General features: G+C 38.2%; 2 protein-coding genes across 6 annotated transcripts; both read right to left on the bottom strand.

Annotated features, from left to right (window-relative positions):
* Positions 1-146: 146 nt before the first annotated feature.
* On the bottom strand, positions 147-1,982 carry LOC108252247. The gene is made up of 2 exons (XM_026822772.1): positions 1,946-1,982; positions 147-1,499 (listed from the first exon to the last, which is right to left on the bottom strand). Exon 2 carries the CDS (start codon positions 1,496-1,498, stop codon positions 260-262), a length of 1,239 nt encoding a protein of 412 aa, XP_026678573.1. The 5' UTR covers position 1,499; positions 1,946-1,982; the 3' UTR covers positions 147-259.
* A 998-nt stretch (positions 1,983-2,980) lies between these two features.
* LOC103508049 (WD repeat-containing protein 26) lies at positions 2,981-15,568 on the bottom strand. 5 transcript variants are annotated; one of them, XM_026822769.1, is made up of 11 exons: positions 14,421-14,808; positions 13,578-13,871; positions 12,977-13,111; positions 11,546-11,665; positions 10,749-10,924; positions 8,406-8,629; positions 7,840-7,985; positions 6,861-7,069; positions 6,182-6,288; positions 5,879-5,966; positions 2,981-4,081 (listed from the first exon to the last, which is right to left on the bottom strand). In XM_026822769.1, exons 1-11 carry the CDS (start codon positions 14,585-14,587, stop codon positions 4,074-4,076), a joined length of 1,674 nt encoding a protein of 557 aa, XP_026678570.1. In that variant the 5' UTR covers positions 14,588-14,808; the 3' UTR covers positions 2,981-4,073. The 5 variants fall into 5 exon arrangements, with proteins under 5 accessions (XP_026678570.1, XP_026678571.1, XP_026678569.1 ...); XM_026822768.1 differs by lacking the exon at positions 2,981-4,081 and adding an exon at positions 4,171-4,262 and having other exon boundaries at positions 14,421-14,807; XM_026822770.1 differs by lacking the exon at positions 6,182-6,288 and having other exon boundaries at positions 5,879-6,073; positions 14,421-14,807.
* Positions 15,569-18,877: the final 3,309 nt, after the last annotated feature.

Below are 18,877 nucleotides of genomic sequence, written 5' to 3'. Positions count from 1 at the left end.
TTTGCAGAGCAATCGTTTCATGATTTGGAACAATAGAGTTTGAAAAATACATGTAGGTATGTAGGTATATCTTGTGGAGCAATCTTCAAATTAATTTATTGAATAAAAAATACAAATAGGTAAGTTTTAATATTTTCTTTAGTCTTGTCGCATCGTCGCTTTGCAGAGCAATCGTTTCGTGATTTGGAACAATAGAGTTTGAAAAATACATGTAGGTATGTAGGTATATCTTGTGGAGCAATCTTCAAGCCCAATCGCCCTAGATATACTTAACTTCATCAAAGCATTCATAATTAGGTTCACTGAAATAAAGGGCAGCAATCCTCCTGGCTTTCTCTTCTGGAATACTGAGGTCTGTCAGAGATATTATTTTCAAACATATTTCTACAGGAACAAATCTAAATCCACTGGTTAGAGTTCTGTGAGCTTGTGCTAGTATCCGAGCATTTTTTCTCAGTTCAGCATATTTGATTTGAGAGACAAGATCCTGACTTATCTTACATTTGAAGAACTTGGCATGGGTTGTGAACACAATGATTTGTAAGGTGCTAGGAAACATATGACAGAACAATGCGTACCTTTCATCAGCATACAAGCCAACAGCAAACTTACAGGACTTGTTCTTGACTAGACTATGTATCATATAGTTCTCTACATACTGGCCCATTCGGTCATGGCCAGGAGTTAGAGTGATCACTGTTGAGTTAGAGAAGGGAGATACAAAGTCTCCCTCTATCTTGTCAGGGATAGGAGTTTCAGAGACCACTTCAAGATGTCTAATACACAGTAATGTTTCTGCTTGTAGACCTGATTGCTCAGACATGATTATTATTTTAGTGCTATCAATGATTTCCATATCTACTGCTGGGTGAACGGTTTGAAATTCATAATGGTGCACTACAGAGCAGACTTGATCTGTAATACTCCACAAGTCCAGATATTGTTCATACAACAGAATAACCATATTGTCAACTCCTGGTAACTTTTTCATACATAAATATCCCCTGTCCATCATATTCACAGGCATACAATGTCCAGGCTTCTTCATTGAATACACACACAGATCAGATTGTTGAAGATCTAAGAAGTGGTCCAAGGATAATGGTATGACTTCTACAGTGAGATGATTTAAAATCAATTCATATATTGCTGCATGAACATCAATGCTATGTAGAGATATTTTACTCAGAGCACCATCTGCTTGACAAATGAGAAAATGAGTACCATTCTCCAGTGAAATCAGATTAGTGATTAACCAGGAACTTCCTGGCTTTATAACACATCTGACTAGTTGTACTGTATTCTCAGTGATTTCCCATTGCATTGCTGTTTCATGACAACAGGAGACTAGTGTGTTGTTCTTCAAGATGACCATTCTGAATGTTTGTTCTAACATTGAGGTCATGGCATCATTCTCATCACTGCATGGACATCTCAGGGGTTCAAACTTGTTTGCCAAGTTTGGTTCTTCAATAAGATTACCCAGATCATCCTCCATACTGAAAGTCAAAGAAATAGCATCAATAAATTATTAACATGTATTAACATTTTATTAGGATGTATTATTAACATGTATTAACCTTACCTACTATAATTTCAACTGTGACATCTCAGGGGTTCAAACTTGTTTGCCAAGTTTGGTTCTTCAATAAGATTACCCAGATCATCCTCCATACTGAAAGTCAAAGAAATGGCATCAATAAATTATTAACATGTATTAACATTTTATTAGGATGTATTATTAACATGTATTAACCTTACCTACCATAATCAACTGCAAGGTATTGTACTGCCACATAGGGCACCCACCTAATCTTCCTTTATTAGTAAGGTACCTACATAATATTATGTCACAAACTTGCACAAAAATCATACAAGGTATCAATGTACATATTCAATTTTCGTTTCAAGTTACCTTCTATTTTTATTTTTTATCAATCCTTACCTTTTGCTGTTGATGTATAGTTCTGGCAAACAATATGTGAGATCAAGTTACCTTCTATTTTTATTTTTTATCAATCCTTACCTTTTGCTGTTGATGTATAGTTCTGGCAAACAATATGTGAGATTTTTTTTACTAACACAAACTTTTATTCAGTAATTCTCGAAAAAAATCTGTTTAAAATTTCACTTAGAAGAAAACAGAAACCATTTTCACCAAAAATTCTTCCCACAGTCCCCACTAACCTTGGTTTGTTTTCATTTTGAAAATTTAAATTCTTCGCGCGCACTGTGTATCTGATAAGAACATGGGTCCGTTGCAAAGCAAAATTTTTCCTTTCTTAAAAAATGTTTTGTATCATGATTATGACATGGATATGTGTGTTTTGTGTACACTTGATGGTTAGACAAAGGTAACGAATCTCTTTATTAAAAGATTTTCTACAATGAACCAAGAAAATAAAAAATTAAAAAGAGGGTCTTATCACAAAATTTAGAAATATAATATTATTTGTTTATTATTAAATATATTTTATAGAATGAATTATTATTTATGTTACTAAAATGTCCAAAAAATAATTAAATAAAATCTAAAATATATAGACGAATAGATATAATTGAAATTAAATTATTTGAAATATATTATTCACAAAATGTATAATATTGAACTTGAAATAAAACCACAATGTAAGAGACCTACAATACAAAACTTCTTATAGTTAAACCAAAGACAGCTGCACAGAAGCAGTTCAACACACACAAACACAAGGAGAAAGAAGGTGACGAGACAGGATTGACAACTTGCGTCTTTCCACGAGATGTTTGCCACCTCTGAATCTGAATAATCCTAACGAGAAAATACCAATTGAGATATTGTACACAAGACTCTACCCAAGACCTATACACAATATTATAATTAACTTACATCATACAATCCTAACGAGAAAATACCAATTGAGATATTGTACACAAGACTCTACCCAAGACCTATACACAATATTATAATTAACTTACATCATAATCATTTAACACAACAAAATAAAATGAGTAAAAAAAGTTTCAATTATTATTTCATCATTTGCTTGTACGTTGTACAACTTACATATATTTTAGGCGTCCAGAAAAAACGTACCCCAAACTTTAAAACTAGGAAGTAGGTAAAAGTACCTATAAGCAGTCACATCTTTATATCTAACACGAACCACCGATAAGTCTGTGAAATGAATTAATATTTTTCTTATCGTATAATAAAATCTTCTCACTTTATTCCAATAAAATGAGAATCAAAACATTTGAGGCCATCAAATTATTATTTGATCCAGATCTGGGAGTGGCACTTTTTGAGCAAGAAGAGCAGATCATACTTCACAGAGGTAGCAGATAATATTTCAATGAAACTGTAACAAGCTTTATATATTATGGCCAGCAAGATTGATAACTCTACAATAAATTAATATTTAGATACCTACCTAAATCTTACATTTAAAATCGCCCACAGTTCTTTTGGCATATTTTTGCCATCTTTCTTATCTTTTGGCATATTTTTACATTGGGCTTCTGTCAAAAATATGCCAAAAGCCGAAATATTTTATTTAGCAAACATGTTCAACGTCTACTGTAGTTTGAAATTTCATCAATGTGATTAAAAAAATTCTTTCATTAATTTAAAGAAAAGGGACTGAAAAAGAGAATTCCAGAATGGTGGGTAGAGGACAGAATTTTAGAACAAATAGAAATTTATGAATAGAAATTTTCGAAAATTCGAAATCGATCGGAGCTACACGGTAGAATTAATTATAAATGTCTAGTAGCTATTGCCAATATGCCAATATTTAATAATAATATGCTGAGTACGTATACTTTCAATGATAAAAATGTCATATCTTATCCTAAATTTACTCAATAAACTGAATAATAATGTACCCATTCAAATCGATTTCTCTTATCAGAGGGAGAGGTCGATAACTGATCAGACAAGACAGATGGGAAAGAAGAAAGAGAAAGACAGAAAGAAAAGGAGATAAAAATGTTAATAGTCACAGTACTCATGGTGTTTCCGTTTCGGTTGTACAACGGTATTCAGTCAACTTGATGATTGCAAAGGTTACTAGAGGGGGTGAATTTCTTCAAAATCATAATGCTGGAAGCACACAGAAATTGTGATGGTTAGAATTATTTGAACTCATAATACCTATAAGGAGATAAAAATGTTAATAGTCACAGTACTCATGGTGTTTCCGTTTCGGTTGTACAACGGTATTCAGTCAACTTGATGATTGCAAACGTTACTAGAGGGGATGAATTTCTTCAAAATCATAATGCTGGAAGCACACAGAAATTGTGATGGTTAGAATTATTTGTACTCATAATACCTATAGAAAAATCAAACCTATGCCAAACTGTTCAGTACCCTCCCCCTATTATTCCATAAAAAGTCCCAAAAAATCCCGCGTGTGGGCCGCAATTGCGGAAAAACGGCGGAAATTGGTGAAAAAAATCTCGTTTTCCGAACGAATTTCGCATTTATTGGCTAAACGAGTGCCTAAAATGAAAAAAAGTCATAAAAATATGATTTTTAGGAAACACAATTTCCTACAAATTGACACCAATAACCAAATGGCATATTAAGAGAAGGGGGGTATATATAGACCAATTTGGCACAGGTTTGAACTTTTTTTTTGATGCCCACTTTTCCCGTGGGAAAAAGGAGCGCCATCCGAGAACATTAGGTGTATGATAATAGGAGAAATATGGGGTTTCCCCAAAAATCAATTTTTTCAAGCAACAAAAAACAATTATTAGAAAAATGTAATGAACGTTTCTGATGTAAAATTAAATTTCCTTCAATATTTTCCAGGTCAAAAGTTCCTAACTTCAACGGTTTTATGAGAAAAAAGCAGTTGAAATAATTTTTTCTCCAATTTTTTAATTTTGGCGGAAAAATTACCGTTTTACGCGAAAGCGCGTAACTTGGCAACGGTGCATCGTAGCAAAAAGTTATTGGTGTCAAATTGTAGGAAATTATGTTTCCTAAAAATCATATTTTATGACTTTTTTCATTTTAGACACTCGTTTAGCCAATAATGCGAAATTCGTTCGGAAAACGAGATTTTTCCGCCAATTTCCGCAATTACGGCCAAATGTAACGCGGGATTTTTTGGGACTTTTTATGGAATAATACGGGGAGGGTACTGAACAGTTTGGCATAGGTTTAATTATTTTTTTTTTTCTTGATGCCCGGGTAAAATGCTAATTTTACTCTACTACTACCTTAGGGCTCATTTCTGAAGGTAATACTGCTGTCTGTATATGTAAGTGTGTGCAGCACATTTCCATGATTTTCCTATGATATATGATTTTTCCAAAGTTAACTTGTAAAAATTTCAACATCCTTTCGGGAATGGCACTCGGCGCCATTACCTGCACTGATATGATCTTTCAGCATTTCCCACCTCATTAATTTGATACTCTGACCACGCAATAGTTGAGCTCTAAGGATTAGGTGCTAGATAATGTCTTGGACAGATTTTGCCCAATGGTTTAGTGGTTACTACTACCTTCCAAGGCACGGTAGGTGTTCTACTTAACTAAAGGAAGTAATGATGTGCTTTACCAGTGTACATTCAAACAACCAGACATTCAAAGACCTGTTGGAGTTATCGTACTTTTCAGTCCTAAAAACTTGCTCAAGAGACATTGCAGTCTTAAATAGGTATTTGCTGGAGTAAAAAGCCTAAGGTGTGTCCAAACATAGTCGACCGGCCATCGATCCATGTCGACTGAACCGTCCATACTGCTTCGACAACATAGATTCACCTCGTCGATTGACTATTGATTATGTTTGGACACATCTCTGAACAATACTTATAAGAGTAAAACGACTTTTCAGTCCTAGCTGGAGTAAACTTTCCTCAGCAGAGGGACTTGGAATACTCACGCGAAGAGGCAAGGTGAGGTGACTTGTTCGTGTTGAGATGGGGGCCCCAAATTCGTACAGTGCAGTCGTCAGACACGGACGCTATCATCTGATGATAGACAGGGTTCCAGGCGACACAACTGACAGTCCTAGTGTGACCTGACAGGGTGGCTATGGGCAGCTCACGCTTCACGTGCCAAATGTATACCTTGCCGTCTGAACATAGGGGACAGTCGTTTTCATATAGGTAATTAGTATTAACACTATAGTTTGTATTTTGCAACTTGGAATGGAGTAAATTGGAATGGACACGGACGCTATCATCTGATGATAGACAGGGTTCCAGGCGACACAACTGACAGTCCTAGTGTGACCTGACAGGGTGGCTATGGGCAACTCACGCTTCACGTGCCAAATGTACACCTTGCCGTCTGAACACAGGGGACAGTCGTTTTCATATAGGTAATTAGTATTAACTATAGTTTGTATTTTGCAACTTGGAATGGAGTAAATTGGAATGATATTTAAAGGATACTACGAGATTTATTTTGGAGAGGCATACTACGGGATGGGTATGCTACCATACAGACGACAGGAGTCTAATGTGCAAACACATTTTTTTTTTTTTTAAGGAAAAAAGTCAGAGTGGCAGTGAGAAAAATTTGCTATCTGGATAGGTGATTGTCTGAGACAACACATTTTCTGGATTGGGGTGCAATCTTTCGGACCCCCATGAGCTCACGTGACTTGATAGCAGAGTGTTTCTACCTTGAGACTATTGCATACCGTTGATATGACTTTAGCAGTGGCAGTGAGAAAAATTTGCTATCTGGATAGGTGATTGTCTGAGACAACACATTTTCTGGATTGGGGTGCAATCTTTCGGACCCCCCATGAGCTCACGTGACTTGATAGCAGAGTGTTTCTACCTTGAGACTATTGCATACCGTTGCTATGACTTTAAGAACTAAAGGACCGTGTATGATAAATAATAATCTCTTACCTTCACTTCCACTGGCCACAAAGTCTTGATTGGCACCGCCGAAGCAGCTGTGTATGGTAAATTGCCCCTGTGTGACACCTTGGAACTTTCTTAACAGGATTCTGTCCCTCAGGTCCCACAAGTGAACCCCCTGGGTGGACACATTGAGTAGAGCTAGCCTATCTGTAGCGTCGATTGTGAAAGACATCACCGGATGGTCCTCTTGGAGACTGAAAACAATGTGGAATGATTTGGTCCGACAACCCTCACAATTAAGGTGGTTTTCTTCTCCAAAAAAAAAAATGGTTTTTTTTTTTTTAAAAAAAAAAAAAAAAAAAAAAAAAAAAAAAAAAAAAAAAAAAAAAAAAAAAACACGACTAAAAATCAAAAGTGCCAGCCTAGTTAGCTTGGAGTGTAGTGCATCCGCCTTGTAAGCGCTAGGTCGCGGATTCGATTCCCGCCCGGGGAGGATCTTATCCTGAACGGATAAGGTTCGTTCTCGGAACGGCTGGCTTTCTCCTATCTTGTCTTCCTTCTCTCTTCGGTTTCGGAACGATAAGACCTTAGCAGTTACAGTTCCCTCTATCAAACGTAAAAAAAGTGATTCAAACTTAATAATACTTTGAAGTACTTATATGTGCACCTTTATTTAATTTCTATAGGAAATTGAATGAAGGTGAAAAACGGTCTTTCAAAGCCACCTACATCTATACGTTATCGGAAATAAGTGCTCAAAAAATATTCAGCCCCGCCGCTAATCGAACACGGGACTTTTAGGTGGAAAGTCAATGTTTTCACTCGGCTTGAGAAATGTCATAGGCCATGGATAACTATTTATTTATTTAGACTTAGACTCTTTATACAAGAAATTGCAAACAAAGGGCGAAATTATTGCTTGGAGCAATCTCTACCACTCAACCCTGACCATATTACAGCATCTATAGCAAAATTAAATTGTACAATTCAAGATGATCAAGTAGGAATAGTAGGAGAGACTTACAGATTGCTGTCAGTCAGATGTTCAAAGTTGTAAGTCCTAATTCTGTGGTGAGTATCGGCGGCAAGTACTGATTTGCCATCAGAGCGACACCACAGGCAATTCACACGAACCCCTTCCCAGGAGTCCAGAACTTGACCTTCAATATCCTGAAACATAAAACAATTAATTTATTTTACCTTCTTAATTGAGGAGAGTTCAATATAGGTGTACCTACAGAATAAAACCCAATACAGGGTGATATTATTGTCCAGGGAAGAGGGCTGTCTGGGAGAGACTGACAAGAAACGCCAACCCTATTTAAATAGGAAAAGGCGAGGAAGAAGAATTTTACTGTCCAGGAAAATTTCTACTTTTCAAAAACCATTCCAAATTAGGTACATACATATTTAGAAAATCAATTAAGTAAGAACAATAAGTTGTGACCTACCTACTCAAGGTACCGACCCAATGTATTACATACATATTGAGAACTGGACTAGTGTCCCCAACATACAAACTTGATCTCTATCCCATGAACACGAGGTGACAAACCACACTGGACGTTACTTAACATGAGTGTTACTTACACATTGATAGAACTGGCCACGTATGCCTCCACATACAAACTTGGTGCCGTCTCTATTCCATGAACACGAGGTGAGCGAATCTTCAGGCGAGTGGTTCAACTTAACCCGTAGCAGTTCTGTCTCGATATTCCACACCCAGAGTTCATGACAATCCTCAGGTCCGACAACCAGAAGGTGCGAGCTATCTGGAGACCAGGCGAGATAGGCAACCCCTAAGGTGTGACCTGGCATACAAATAAAACAAGTAAAAATCTTTTTTTTTTTTTAGGTTTGATAGAGGGAACTGTAACTGCCAGGATCTTATCGTCCCGAAATCGAAGAGTGTAGGAAGACAGGATAGGAGAAAGCAAGTCGCTCCGAGAACGAACATTATCCGTTCAGGATAAAATCCGCCCCGGGCGGAAATCGAACCCGCGGCCTAGCGCTTACAAGGCAGCCGCGCAACCAACTAAGCTAACTAGGCTGGCAAGATGTATTTTTATACCTATCATTCCTATGCGAACGGCTGGCTTTCTCCTATCTTGTCTTCCTTCTCTCTTCGGTTTCGGAACGATAAGACCTTAGCAGTTACAGTTCCCTCTATCAAAAGTAAAAAAAGTGATTCAAACTAATACTTTGAAGTACTTATATGAGCACCTTTATTCAATTTCTATAGGAAATTGAATTATTTATTTAGACTCTATAAACAAGAAATTGCAAACAAAGGGCGAAATTATTGCTTGGAGCAATCTGTACCACTCAACCCTGACCATATTACAGCATTTATAGCAAAATTAAATTGTACAATTCAAGATGATCAAGTAGGAATAGTAGGAGAGACTTACAGATTGCTGTCAGTCAGATGTTCAAAGTTGTAAGTCCTAATTCTGTGGTGAGTATCGGCGGCAAGTACTGATTTGCCATCAGAGCGACACCACAGGCAATTCACACGAACCCCTTCCCAGGAGTCCAGAACTTGACCTTCAATATCCTGAAACATAAAACAATTAATTTATTTTACCTTCTTAATTGACGAGAGTTCAATAAAGGTGTACCTACAGAATACAACAGATAACCCAATAAAGGGTGATATTATTGTCCAGGGAAGAGGGCTGTCTGGGAGAGACTGACAAGAAACGCCAACCCTATTTAAAAAGGAAAAGGCAAGGAGGAAGAATTTCACTGTCCAGGAAATTTCTACTTTTCAAAAACCATTCCAAATTAGGTACATACATATATCAAGACGCTCACCTGGTAAAAAGGAGGGCGTGGGTTTGATCCCAGCCGAGGCATGGAATTTTATCCTCATTTATTTGAGATTTTGACCACATAATAATGGAGCTCTAAGGGTTAGGTGATAGAAAACGCCTCCGGCGTTAACCTCGCCTAGTGGTTACCTTCCACTCAAGAGTCTATTATTATTATTACACATTTAGAAAATCAATTAAGTAAGAACAATAAGTTGTGACCATTTTTAAAAACCCCCCCCCCCCCCTGTAATAAGGAATCATATGAAGTAAGACAACAAACCGTTCTTGAGATATTTCGTATACAACTTTTTACTTTTTCCCATTTAAGCCTGTAAATAGTACGTACGTACGTACAGACCATGGGCTAAAAACCACTCTTTTGACATCAGGGGATCCCAAAACGTATATTTCCAACCATTTCCCGATTCTGAAAATTTGGACCGATTGCAATCATTACTAGTATAGCTCGCTATATGTACTGTAGTAATAGAAATTAAAAATGGGTTTAGGAGGGGGTACTCACTCTGACAATTTCGTTGTTGATATTTTGTAATATTAACATGACAATCACAAATAATTGGGTCGTACGTACGTACGTTACGTACGTACGTACGTTACGTACAGACCATGGGCTAAAAATCACTTTTTTGACATCAGGGGATCCCAAAACGTATATTTCCAACCATTTCCCGATTTTGAAAATTTGGACCGATTGCAATACTTTCATTACTAGTATAGCTCGCTATATTTATGTACTGTAGTAATAGAAATTAAAAATGGGTTTAGGAGGGGGTACTCACTCTGACAATTTCGTTGTTGATATTTTGTAATATTGACATGACAATCACAAATAATTGGGTACATGCACAATCATATTGAATCCATTTCATTGGACTACTGAAGTTAAGAAACATTGCGTGTGGTTAGTGTATGCATAGGTAACCATCTGAGCAGTTGTATGGGCAGATATGACTTTTCCCAACCCCACAACAGCAGGCTTGGACTACTGAAGTTAAGAAACATTGCGTGTGGTTAGTGTATGCATAGGTAACCATCTGAGCAGTTGTATGGGCAGATATGACTTTTACAACAGCAGGTCTCTGATACTCCTTACCTTCTAGTGTTTTTCTATGCTGGCAGGTAAAAGTGACAGGGTCTACATCCCAAATGATGACCGTGGTGTCTTTAGACCCTGTGGCTAGTTTGAGACCATCGGGAGAGAACTTGCAGAACCAAACTTCATCACAGTGGTCATTCAGGACTTGGGTTGTTTCACAGGGGAATTCCTCTCTGTAAAGTTAGGAGTGGGAGAGTTAAGTTTAGGGGCTCTCTCTCTTTCTCTTTAAATCTTCAATCTAGGTGTGCAGGTTGCAATTGTTTAGGGTGACACCTATGCATAGAACTTGCAGAACCAAACTTCATCACAGTGGTCATTCAGGACTTGGGTTGTTTCACAGGGGAATTCCTCTCTGTAAAGTTAGGAGTGCGAGAGTTAAGTTTAGGGGCTCTCTCTCTCTCTTTAAATCTTCAATCTAGGTGTGCAGGTTGCAATTGTTTGGGGTGACACCTATGCAGGTGTCAGGTGACACCTATGCAGGTGTCAGGTGACACCTATGCAATTGAATATCTATGCATATCTTGTAGGTCCAAGAATAATTTTAAAGATTTTTTACTTTCTTTCAGAAGTACCTACTGATGTATCCAGAAATGTATGAAATAAGAACTTGGTGTTTGGAATGTAAATGATGTTAAAAATATTGAGCATCTACTATTCTTCTTCACATTGCACTCATGAATAAAGTGAGACCAAAGAATACAACAGGGCATACTGCTATATGGGTCAAATACTCATATGATAGAGAGTAAATTCCATGCCTTGGCTGGGATTAGAACAGGTTATAGGTAACTTACTTAGTACAGAGATGATCCACTAGAAGTGACACATTCTCTAGACTTTCATCTACCTTGGTGTTGTGATAAGGACAGTGGTATTTTTGAAGATCAACAGCTTGAGAAAGAAGAGTTTGCAATCTGGAAAACAAGATGATGAATTCTAAGGACAGTGGTATTTTTGAAGATCAACAGCTTGAGAAAGAAGAGTTTGCAATCTGGAAAACAAGATGATGAATTCATATGTATTTATGTATGAACTTGTTCCATTACCTGCACTGATATGATCTTTCAGCATTTCCCACCTCATTAATTTGATACTCTGACCACGCAATAGTTGAGCTCTAAGGATTACGTGCTAGATAATGTCTTGGACAGATTTTGCCCAATGGTTTAGTGGTTACTACTACCTTCCAAGGCACGGTAGGTGTTGTACTTAACTAAAGGAAGTAATGATGTGCTTTACCAGTGTACATTCAAACCACCAGACATTCAAAGACCTGTTGGAGTTATCGGACTTTTCAGTCCTAAAAACTTGCTCAAGGGACATTGCAGTCTTAAATAGGTACTTGCTGGAGTAAAAAGCCTAAGGTGTGTCCAAACATAGTCGACCGGCCATCGATCGATGTCGACTGAACCGTCCATACTGCTTCGACAACATAGATTCACCTCGTCGATTGACTATGTTTGGACACACCTCTGGACAATACTTATAAGAGTAAAACGACTTTTCAGTCCTAGCTGGAGTAAACTTTCCTCAGTACCTCTTTACATTTTTTTTTTTTTTTTTAATATTCTGGGTTTTTTTATTTCATTTTCATTTTACGGACTAGTTTCGCCGGTGAAGGCATCTTCAGTGTTACCCAGAAATAAAAAACCCAGAATATTTTAAAAATAGTGAAGAAGTATACGTTTGTCATTTCAACCTACCTGTATGAACTTGCACTGCATTTTCGGGAGGGGGGGCCTTGCTCCCCTCCACCCCCCTGATGGCTTTGCGTGTTTATTGTGGTTCTAGAGATAGAGCGATCAGTGTGTGAAATGTGAAATGTGAATGAGTGAATGGATCTCGTTCTTATAATATAAGATGTATGAACTTGCACTGCATTTTCGGGAGGGGGGCCTTGCTCTCCTCCGACCCCCTGATGGCTTTGCGTGTTTGCTACATGGGGTTGCTTATATGGTCACACTGCATGCTCCCGGATATCATGCCTGAGTTATGTTTCAAAGAAATGAAAACTCAAAGTGAGAGCAAAATAATAAACGGAGGAAAAGTTTTACTGGCCTACAATTATGTTGACCGTGTATTTCTTATGGGGAACTAAAAAATGGATTCTCAGGAGTTTCCGATTTTACCCAGTATGCAAAAAAAAAGGGAATCCAATGGTGAAAACAGCATCTCCCTAGCTAATCTAGAAGTGGGTTAGAATGTGTATATGTGATTTTAGATACCTGCGAGGTGGAAGCATGACTGTGGGCGGAAGAAATGACTGAAGTTTGTCCATCAATTTGGTTCTGGATTGGGAGCCTTTGCCATCCCATTTTGCTCTCTCTAATAGCTGCTCTACTCCACTACACATCATGAAACTGTCAAATACACAGGCAGGAAAACAAATACATAATTATGTTACTGATCAAATGCTAAGGAGAAGAAATAAGGTTGAGGAGAGATGGAGAAGAGAGGAAGTGAGGTTAGGAGAGACAGGATGAAAGAAGATAAAAAATAAAATTACGGACTTTATAAAAACTATCAAGATGAAAATAAATAGGTATCCCCTACCTATTCTGGATTGGGAGCCTTTGCCATCCCATTTTGCTCTCTCTAATAGCTGCTCTACTCCACTACACATCATGAAACTGTCAAATACACAAGCAGGAAAACAAATACATAATAATTATGTTACTGATCAAATGCTAAGGAGAAGAGATAAGGTTGAGGAGAGATGGAGAAGAGAGGAAGTGAGGTTAGGAGAGACAGGATGAAAGAAGATAACAAATAAAATTACTGACTTTTTAAAAACTTTCAAGATGAAAATAAATAGGTGTCCCCTACCTGCTAAGCTCATGTACTTTGGCTGTGTTATGATTGAGAGGTGTCAGTTCGTTCCGGAGAACATGTAGTGCATCCAAGACTCTGCCATCTTCCAGATATTCGAGATACTTCTGTTCTAATATGAGGAACTTCATCTCAACAAGATCTCCACGAGAGTCTAAGAGGTACTCCAGGTCATTGAGGTCATGGTCAGCTTTGCTCCAATCTCCATCCATAATGTGTTGTCGGAATTTGGCAGCTGATGGGTGATCTAGCTTGCAGCCAGACTCTTGCATAAGAAGGTCTGCAGTGCGGCTGAAAAAGGAATATAGCAATCAAACTTCAGAATGCAGGACTTGGAAAAACTTGTGATAATTATTCAGAAGACATGATCATGAAAAAGAAAAGCTCCTTTCTGCATTTGGCCTAACCCTAAAATAACACTGGTCACTGCTCATTTGAGACAGCTCCATTTTGTAACAATTTTTATTGATTGTGGTTTCTGAACCAGTACCAAATTTGTTTTATGATATTCAACCATTGTTGGCTTATGGAATGGCAGTACTTTTTCAATAGTTAAGTACTTACTGAGATAAATATTGCACCATGTCCTGTAAAAATAATAGGGAGTGTTTCTTCTACTATTCCCTATCTTATGTCTTTATGTAGACTCAAGAGACTTTCTCCAAGGTAGAACAGAGCAAGGAAAGAAGTTTGAGCTACCCAAAGCCAACCTTGTCAGGTACATAATTTTATTTTTGTCTTGAATTTTCAGGATAACATCTATACCTATTGTCCCACCCCTTTTTTCTCTATGCTTTTAAGAAGGGTCTACTTGAAGAAGAGAACAAAGAAAGCACTCACTCAAGTCCAATTGTTCTGAGGTATTGTCCGATGAGGCGTACAATATCTTCATCAGTTCTGGTCATGGTCTTGACGGCAGGGGCAGGCACTTCTCCGTTGATCTCTGGCACCCCATTGTGAGTGTTTCCATTGAGATGGTTGCTAGGGCCACTTCCATTGGCTTGCATGTCTTCCTGACCACTGGCTTGCACAGAAGCGCGAGACTTTTTCAACGGTGGCGGAGCACCGTCGTCCGAATCTCCACTGGAGGCCAGGCTGGCTATAATTGCTCCGTGATCAAACCTTGCCTCTCCACACACAAAGCAAATTCACCCTTTCTTTTCTTTTAGACAAAAAACCAAAAAAATCTCAAGACTTCCCCAAAAGTGACAATCGAGAAACAAAAAACAGCACCGTCGTCCGAATCTCCACTGGAGGCCAGGCTGGCTATAATTGCTCCGTGATCAAACCTTGCCTCTCCACACACAAAGCAAATTGTTCACCCTTTCTTTTCTTTCTTTTGACAAAAAATCACTGCTCATTTGAGACAGCTCCATTTTGTAACAATTTTTATTGATTGTGGTTTCTGAACCAGTACCAAATTTGTTTTATGATATTCATCCATTGTTGGTTTATTGAAAGGCAGTACTTTTTCAATAGTTAAGTACTGAGATAAATATTGCACCATGTCCTGTAAAAATAATAGGGAGTGTTTCTTCTACTATTCCCTATGTCTTTATGTAGACTCAAGAGACTTTCTCCAAGGTAGAACAGAGCAAGGAAAGAAGTTTGAGCTACCCAAAGCCAACCTTGTCAGGTACATAATTTTATTTTTGTCTTGAATTTTCAGGATAACATCTATACCTATTGTCCTACCCCTTTTTTCTCTATGCTCTTAAGAAGGGTCTACTTGAAGAAGAGAACAAAGAAAGCACTCACTCAAGTCCAATTGTTCTGAGGTATTGTCCGATGAGGCGTACAATATCTTCATCAGTTCTGGTCATGGTCTTGACGGCAGGGGCAGGCACTTCTCCGTTGATCTCTGGCACCCCATTGTGAGTGTTTCCATTGAGATGGTTGCTAGGGCCACTTCCATTGGCTTGCATGTCTTCCTGACCACTGGCTTGCACAGAAGCGCGAGACTTTTTCAACGGTGGCGGAGCACCGTCGTCAGAGAGAGAGAGAGAGATAGATAGATAGATAGATAGATAGATAGAGAGAGAGAGAGAGAGAGAGAGAGAGAGAGAAGGTGCTGGAATTCCGAGGCGTTGCATACCAGAGGCGGCGTTTGTTCTCTTACTTCTCTCTCTCTCTCTGTCTGTCTCCTTGGATAATTTTCTTTCCCTCTTTCCTGTATACAGAATTCCTCCTCTGTATATGGAATTCCTCCCTCCTTCCTGTAAGCTAATGGTAACCAACAGAGCTCAGTTCCTAACCAACTTGCAGTTTTTTTGCCAACACAGTCGTCCCAGTCAAAGGCTCAGAAATCCACATGGAAAAGGGTAGGACGAGTTACTGTCAATGTGGGGGATGGGGGCACCTAGCATGCTACGAAGGCTATTCGGCAAATCCCCCAATCCTTTCAACACGATTAGACACGGAAAAGAGGAAGACTAGGAAGAAAAGAAGAAGTTAAAGCCACATTGCTGGAATTCATATCAGCTTGTGATTTGCCTGAGATGACAGTAAGTTTTAAAAGTCCAATACTGACTCTAATCGCAGTGGATAGGGTGCTTGTCAGTCTAAAAGTCGCTAGGTAGGTACTAGTCTTTTATGTTTATTTATGTACCAACCTACCTAGGTAATAGGTACTATCTATTTTCTCTTTTTCTTGTATTTTGTATTATCCTACTTTATTTTATGTTGTATTTTTTTCCTTTGTTTTAAAAAATTTAAGCAAGGTTTTATTGTATATAACATTTTCACCTATGTTGTACCAAATACATAAGACCTTGTTTGGACTGCGGGAGTAAAGGGACTTTTCAGTCTCATTCTGGCAGTGGCAGGACTTTTCAGTCTCATTCAACCCCGTCTGTACACGGGAAAAGGCGAAGAAAAAGAAAAGGAGTGGGTACTTATTCTCAGTATTTTATAGGTAGGTAAGTACCTAGTTTTATAGGTAAGTACGTATAGTAGGTACTCTCCATAGTACCGAACAAGGTACTCCGAGAAACAAAAAACAACTGTTTAGAACTATGGACGATCAGCTGTTCTTGTTTTGTCGTATTGGTGACGTCATAAATAATCGTGACGTCTGCAAGTCAATCCAAAATGGCTGCGATGTTCATTCTTTCAATGCATTTTGCATACTTGCGAGTTATATTTCAGGCGTAATTTGAGAGCTGGGTAGTTTCATTTCTTCTTGTTTCGTCCAAATCCAAAACATTCTGTACTCGTCCATCAGCTGATATTTCAGGCGTAATTTGAGAGCTGGGTAGTTTCATTTCTTCTTGTTTCGTCCAAATCCAAAACATTCTGTACTCGTCCATCAGCTGCTGTCTATCTGCAGCAAAAGATGAACCTCATTTTCTCCATTTTTAGGTAAGCTAAAGGCTCGTTCCCACTTGTGAGTTTTATCCGAATTTTTCCGAATGTCCAGTAGGCAATTGATTTAAATGAGTGTTCTCTCTACGCACGACATGATTTTTTTTCCGAACGACAAGTGGGAACGTTCCGATAGAGAAAAAATTACCTTTGGTTCTGGCACTGAAACTTTTCACCTGAAAGAGCTTACCAAAAGGTAAGCTGGTGGTTTTCAGGCGTAATTTGAGAGCTGGGTAGTTTCATTTCTTCTTGTTTCGTCCAAATCCAAAACATTCTGTACTCGTCCATCAGCTGTCTATCTAGAAAGGACAACAAAAAGATGAACCTCATTTTCTCCATTTTTAGGTAAGCTAAAGGCTCGTTCCCACTTGTGAGTTTTATCCGAATTTTTCCGAATGTCCAGTAGGCAATGTGATTTAAATGAGTGTTCTCTCTACGCACGACATGATTTTTTTCCGAACGACAAGTGGGAACGTTCCAATAGAGAAAAAATTACCTTTGGTTCTGGCACTGAAACTTTTCAACTGAAAGAGCTTACCAAAAGGTAAGCTGGTGGTCTCTTAGGCAATCATTCTGATGAAAGACCTAGGTAGGTAGGTACCTCTACACATTATTTAGGACCTTCCATACAAGGACCCCGGCCCTGCACCCTGGTTGGCATGTTAGGTACTCTTGGAATGTAATGTTTATGTTGAATGGGAATATCTTCTTCAGTGCCTAAAGTTAGAGATCCCCTGCACCCCAATTAAAAAGTAAATACCAAAACCTAACCAGTTGAGGTTTAAAAAAGTAGGTACCTACCTTATAGGTACTTTCTTCAGTGCCTAAAGTTAGAGATCCCCTGCACCCCAATTAAAAAGTAAATACCAAAACCTAACCAGTTGAGGTTTATAAAAGTAGGTGCTTACCTTATAGGTACTTCTTCTTCATTTACTTCTTCATTTTGAGGCATGGGGTCGAATTTAAAATTTACTGAAATTTCAGGTCTTTGCCTTGGCTTGAGGCTGCTAGACCGATAAGAAGAGAAACATTCGGTTCAATTGACATCTCCACCAATGTTTAATATCTCATTGGTGGAGATGCCAAAACTACAACCCCATCACCACTTCCAATCACATTGCCTTCAATTGAGAATTTGTTTATTTATGTACCAACCTACCTAGGTAATAGGTACTATCTATTTTCTCTTTTTCTTGTATTTTGTATTATCCTACTTTATTTTATATTGTATTTTTTCCCCTTTGTTTTTAAAAATTTAAGCAAGGTTTTATTGTATAACATTTTCACCTATGTTGTACCAAATACATAAGACCTTGTTTGGACTGCGGGAGTAAAGGGACTTTTCAGTCTCATTCTGGCAGTATAAACAGGGTATACCTATTCTATTCTATTCTATCTAGTTTTATAGGTAGGTACATAGTTACTTATAATGGGTACCTAGTCAGCCCATAGCAATCACCCTAGTTAGTACCTACTGATTGAGAGGCTGACGAAAAAACCCCAACCCCGTCTGTACACGGGAAAAGGCGAACAAAAAGAAAAGGAGTGGGTACTTACTCTCAGTATTTTATAGGTAGCTAGGTACCTAGTTTTGTAGGTAAGTACGTATAGTAGGTACTCTCCATGCGACTATTGTGGACACAGCTTTACGTTGGTATATTTTTTGACGTCTTTCATATATGTTATCCCTTTGCCATCCTTTCCCTGTCCCTGTCATATTTTGACAGTCCCAGAAACCCAAACTGATACATCATTGTCCCGTCTCGGGATTGTTTTGGTTTCCAATGTGGGGGATGGGGGCACCTAGCATGCTACGAAGGCTATTCGGCAAATCCCCCAATCCTTTCAACACGATTAGACACGGAAAAGAAGAAGACTAGGGCTTTTGATGAAATTCATAACAGCTTGTCAATTATAATATTGTAAGGTACTTC

The sequence above is a fragment of the Diaphorina citri genome, unplaced genomic scaffold, assembly GCF_000475195.1.
Source record: "Diaphorina citri unplaced genomic scaffold, Diaci psyllid genome assembly version 1.1 scaffold363, whole genome shotgun sequence".
Classification (NCBI taxonomy): domain Eukaryota; kingdom Metazoa; phylum Arthropoda; class Insecta; order Hemiptera; family Psyllidae; genus Diaphorina; species Diaphorina citri.
This window is presented reverse-complemented; position numbering and strand designations above follow the sequence as displayed.

Coding starts and splice junctions, on each gene's coding strand:
- LOC108252247 (XM_026822772.1), bottom strand. CDS start 1,498: ATGGAGGATGATCTGGGTAATCTTATTGAAGAACCAAACTTGGCAAAC.
- LOC103508049 (XM_026822771.1), bottom strand. CDS start 15,505: ATGCAAGCCAATGGAAGTGGCCCTAGCAACCATCTCAATGGAAACACT. Junction 7,070..7,839: donor CATCTGACTGACAGCAATCT/GTAAGTCTCTCC, acceptor CATTGTTTTCAG/TCTCCAAGAGGACCATCCGG. Junction 6,074..6,860: donor TGTGGCCAGTGGAAGTGAAG/GTAAGAGATTAT, acceptor CCCTATGTTCAG/ACGGCAAGGTATACATTTGG.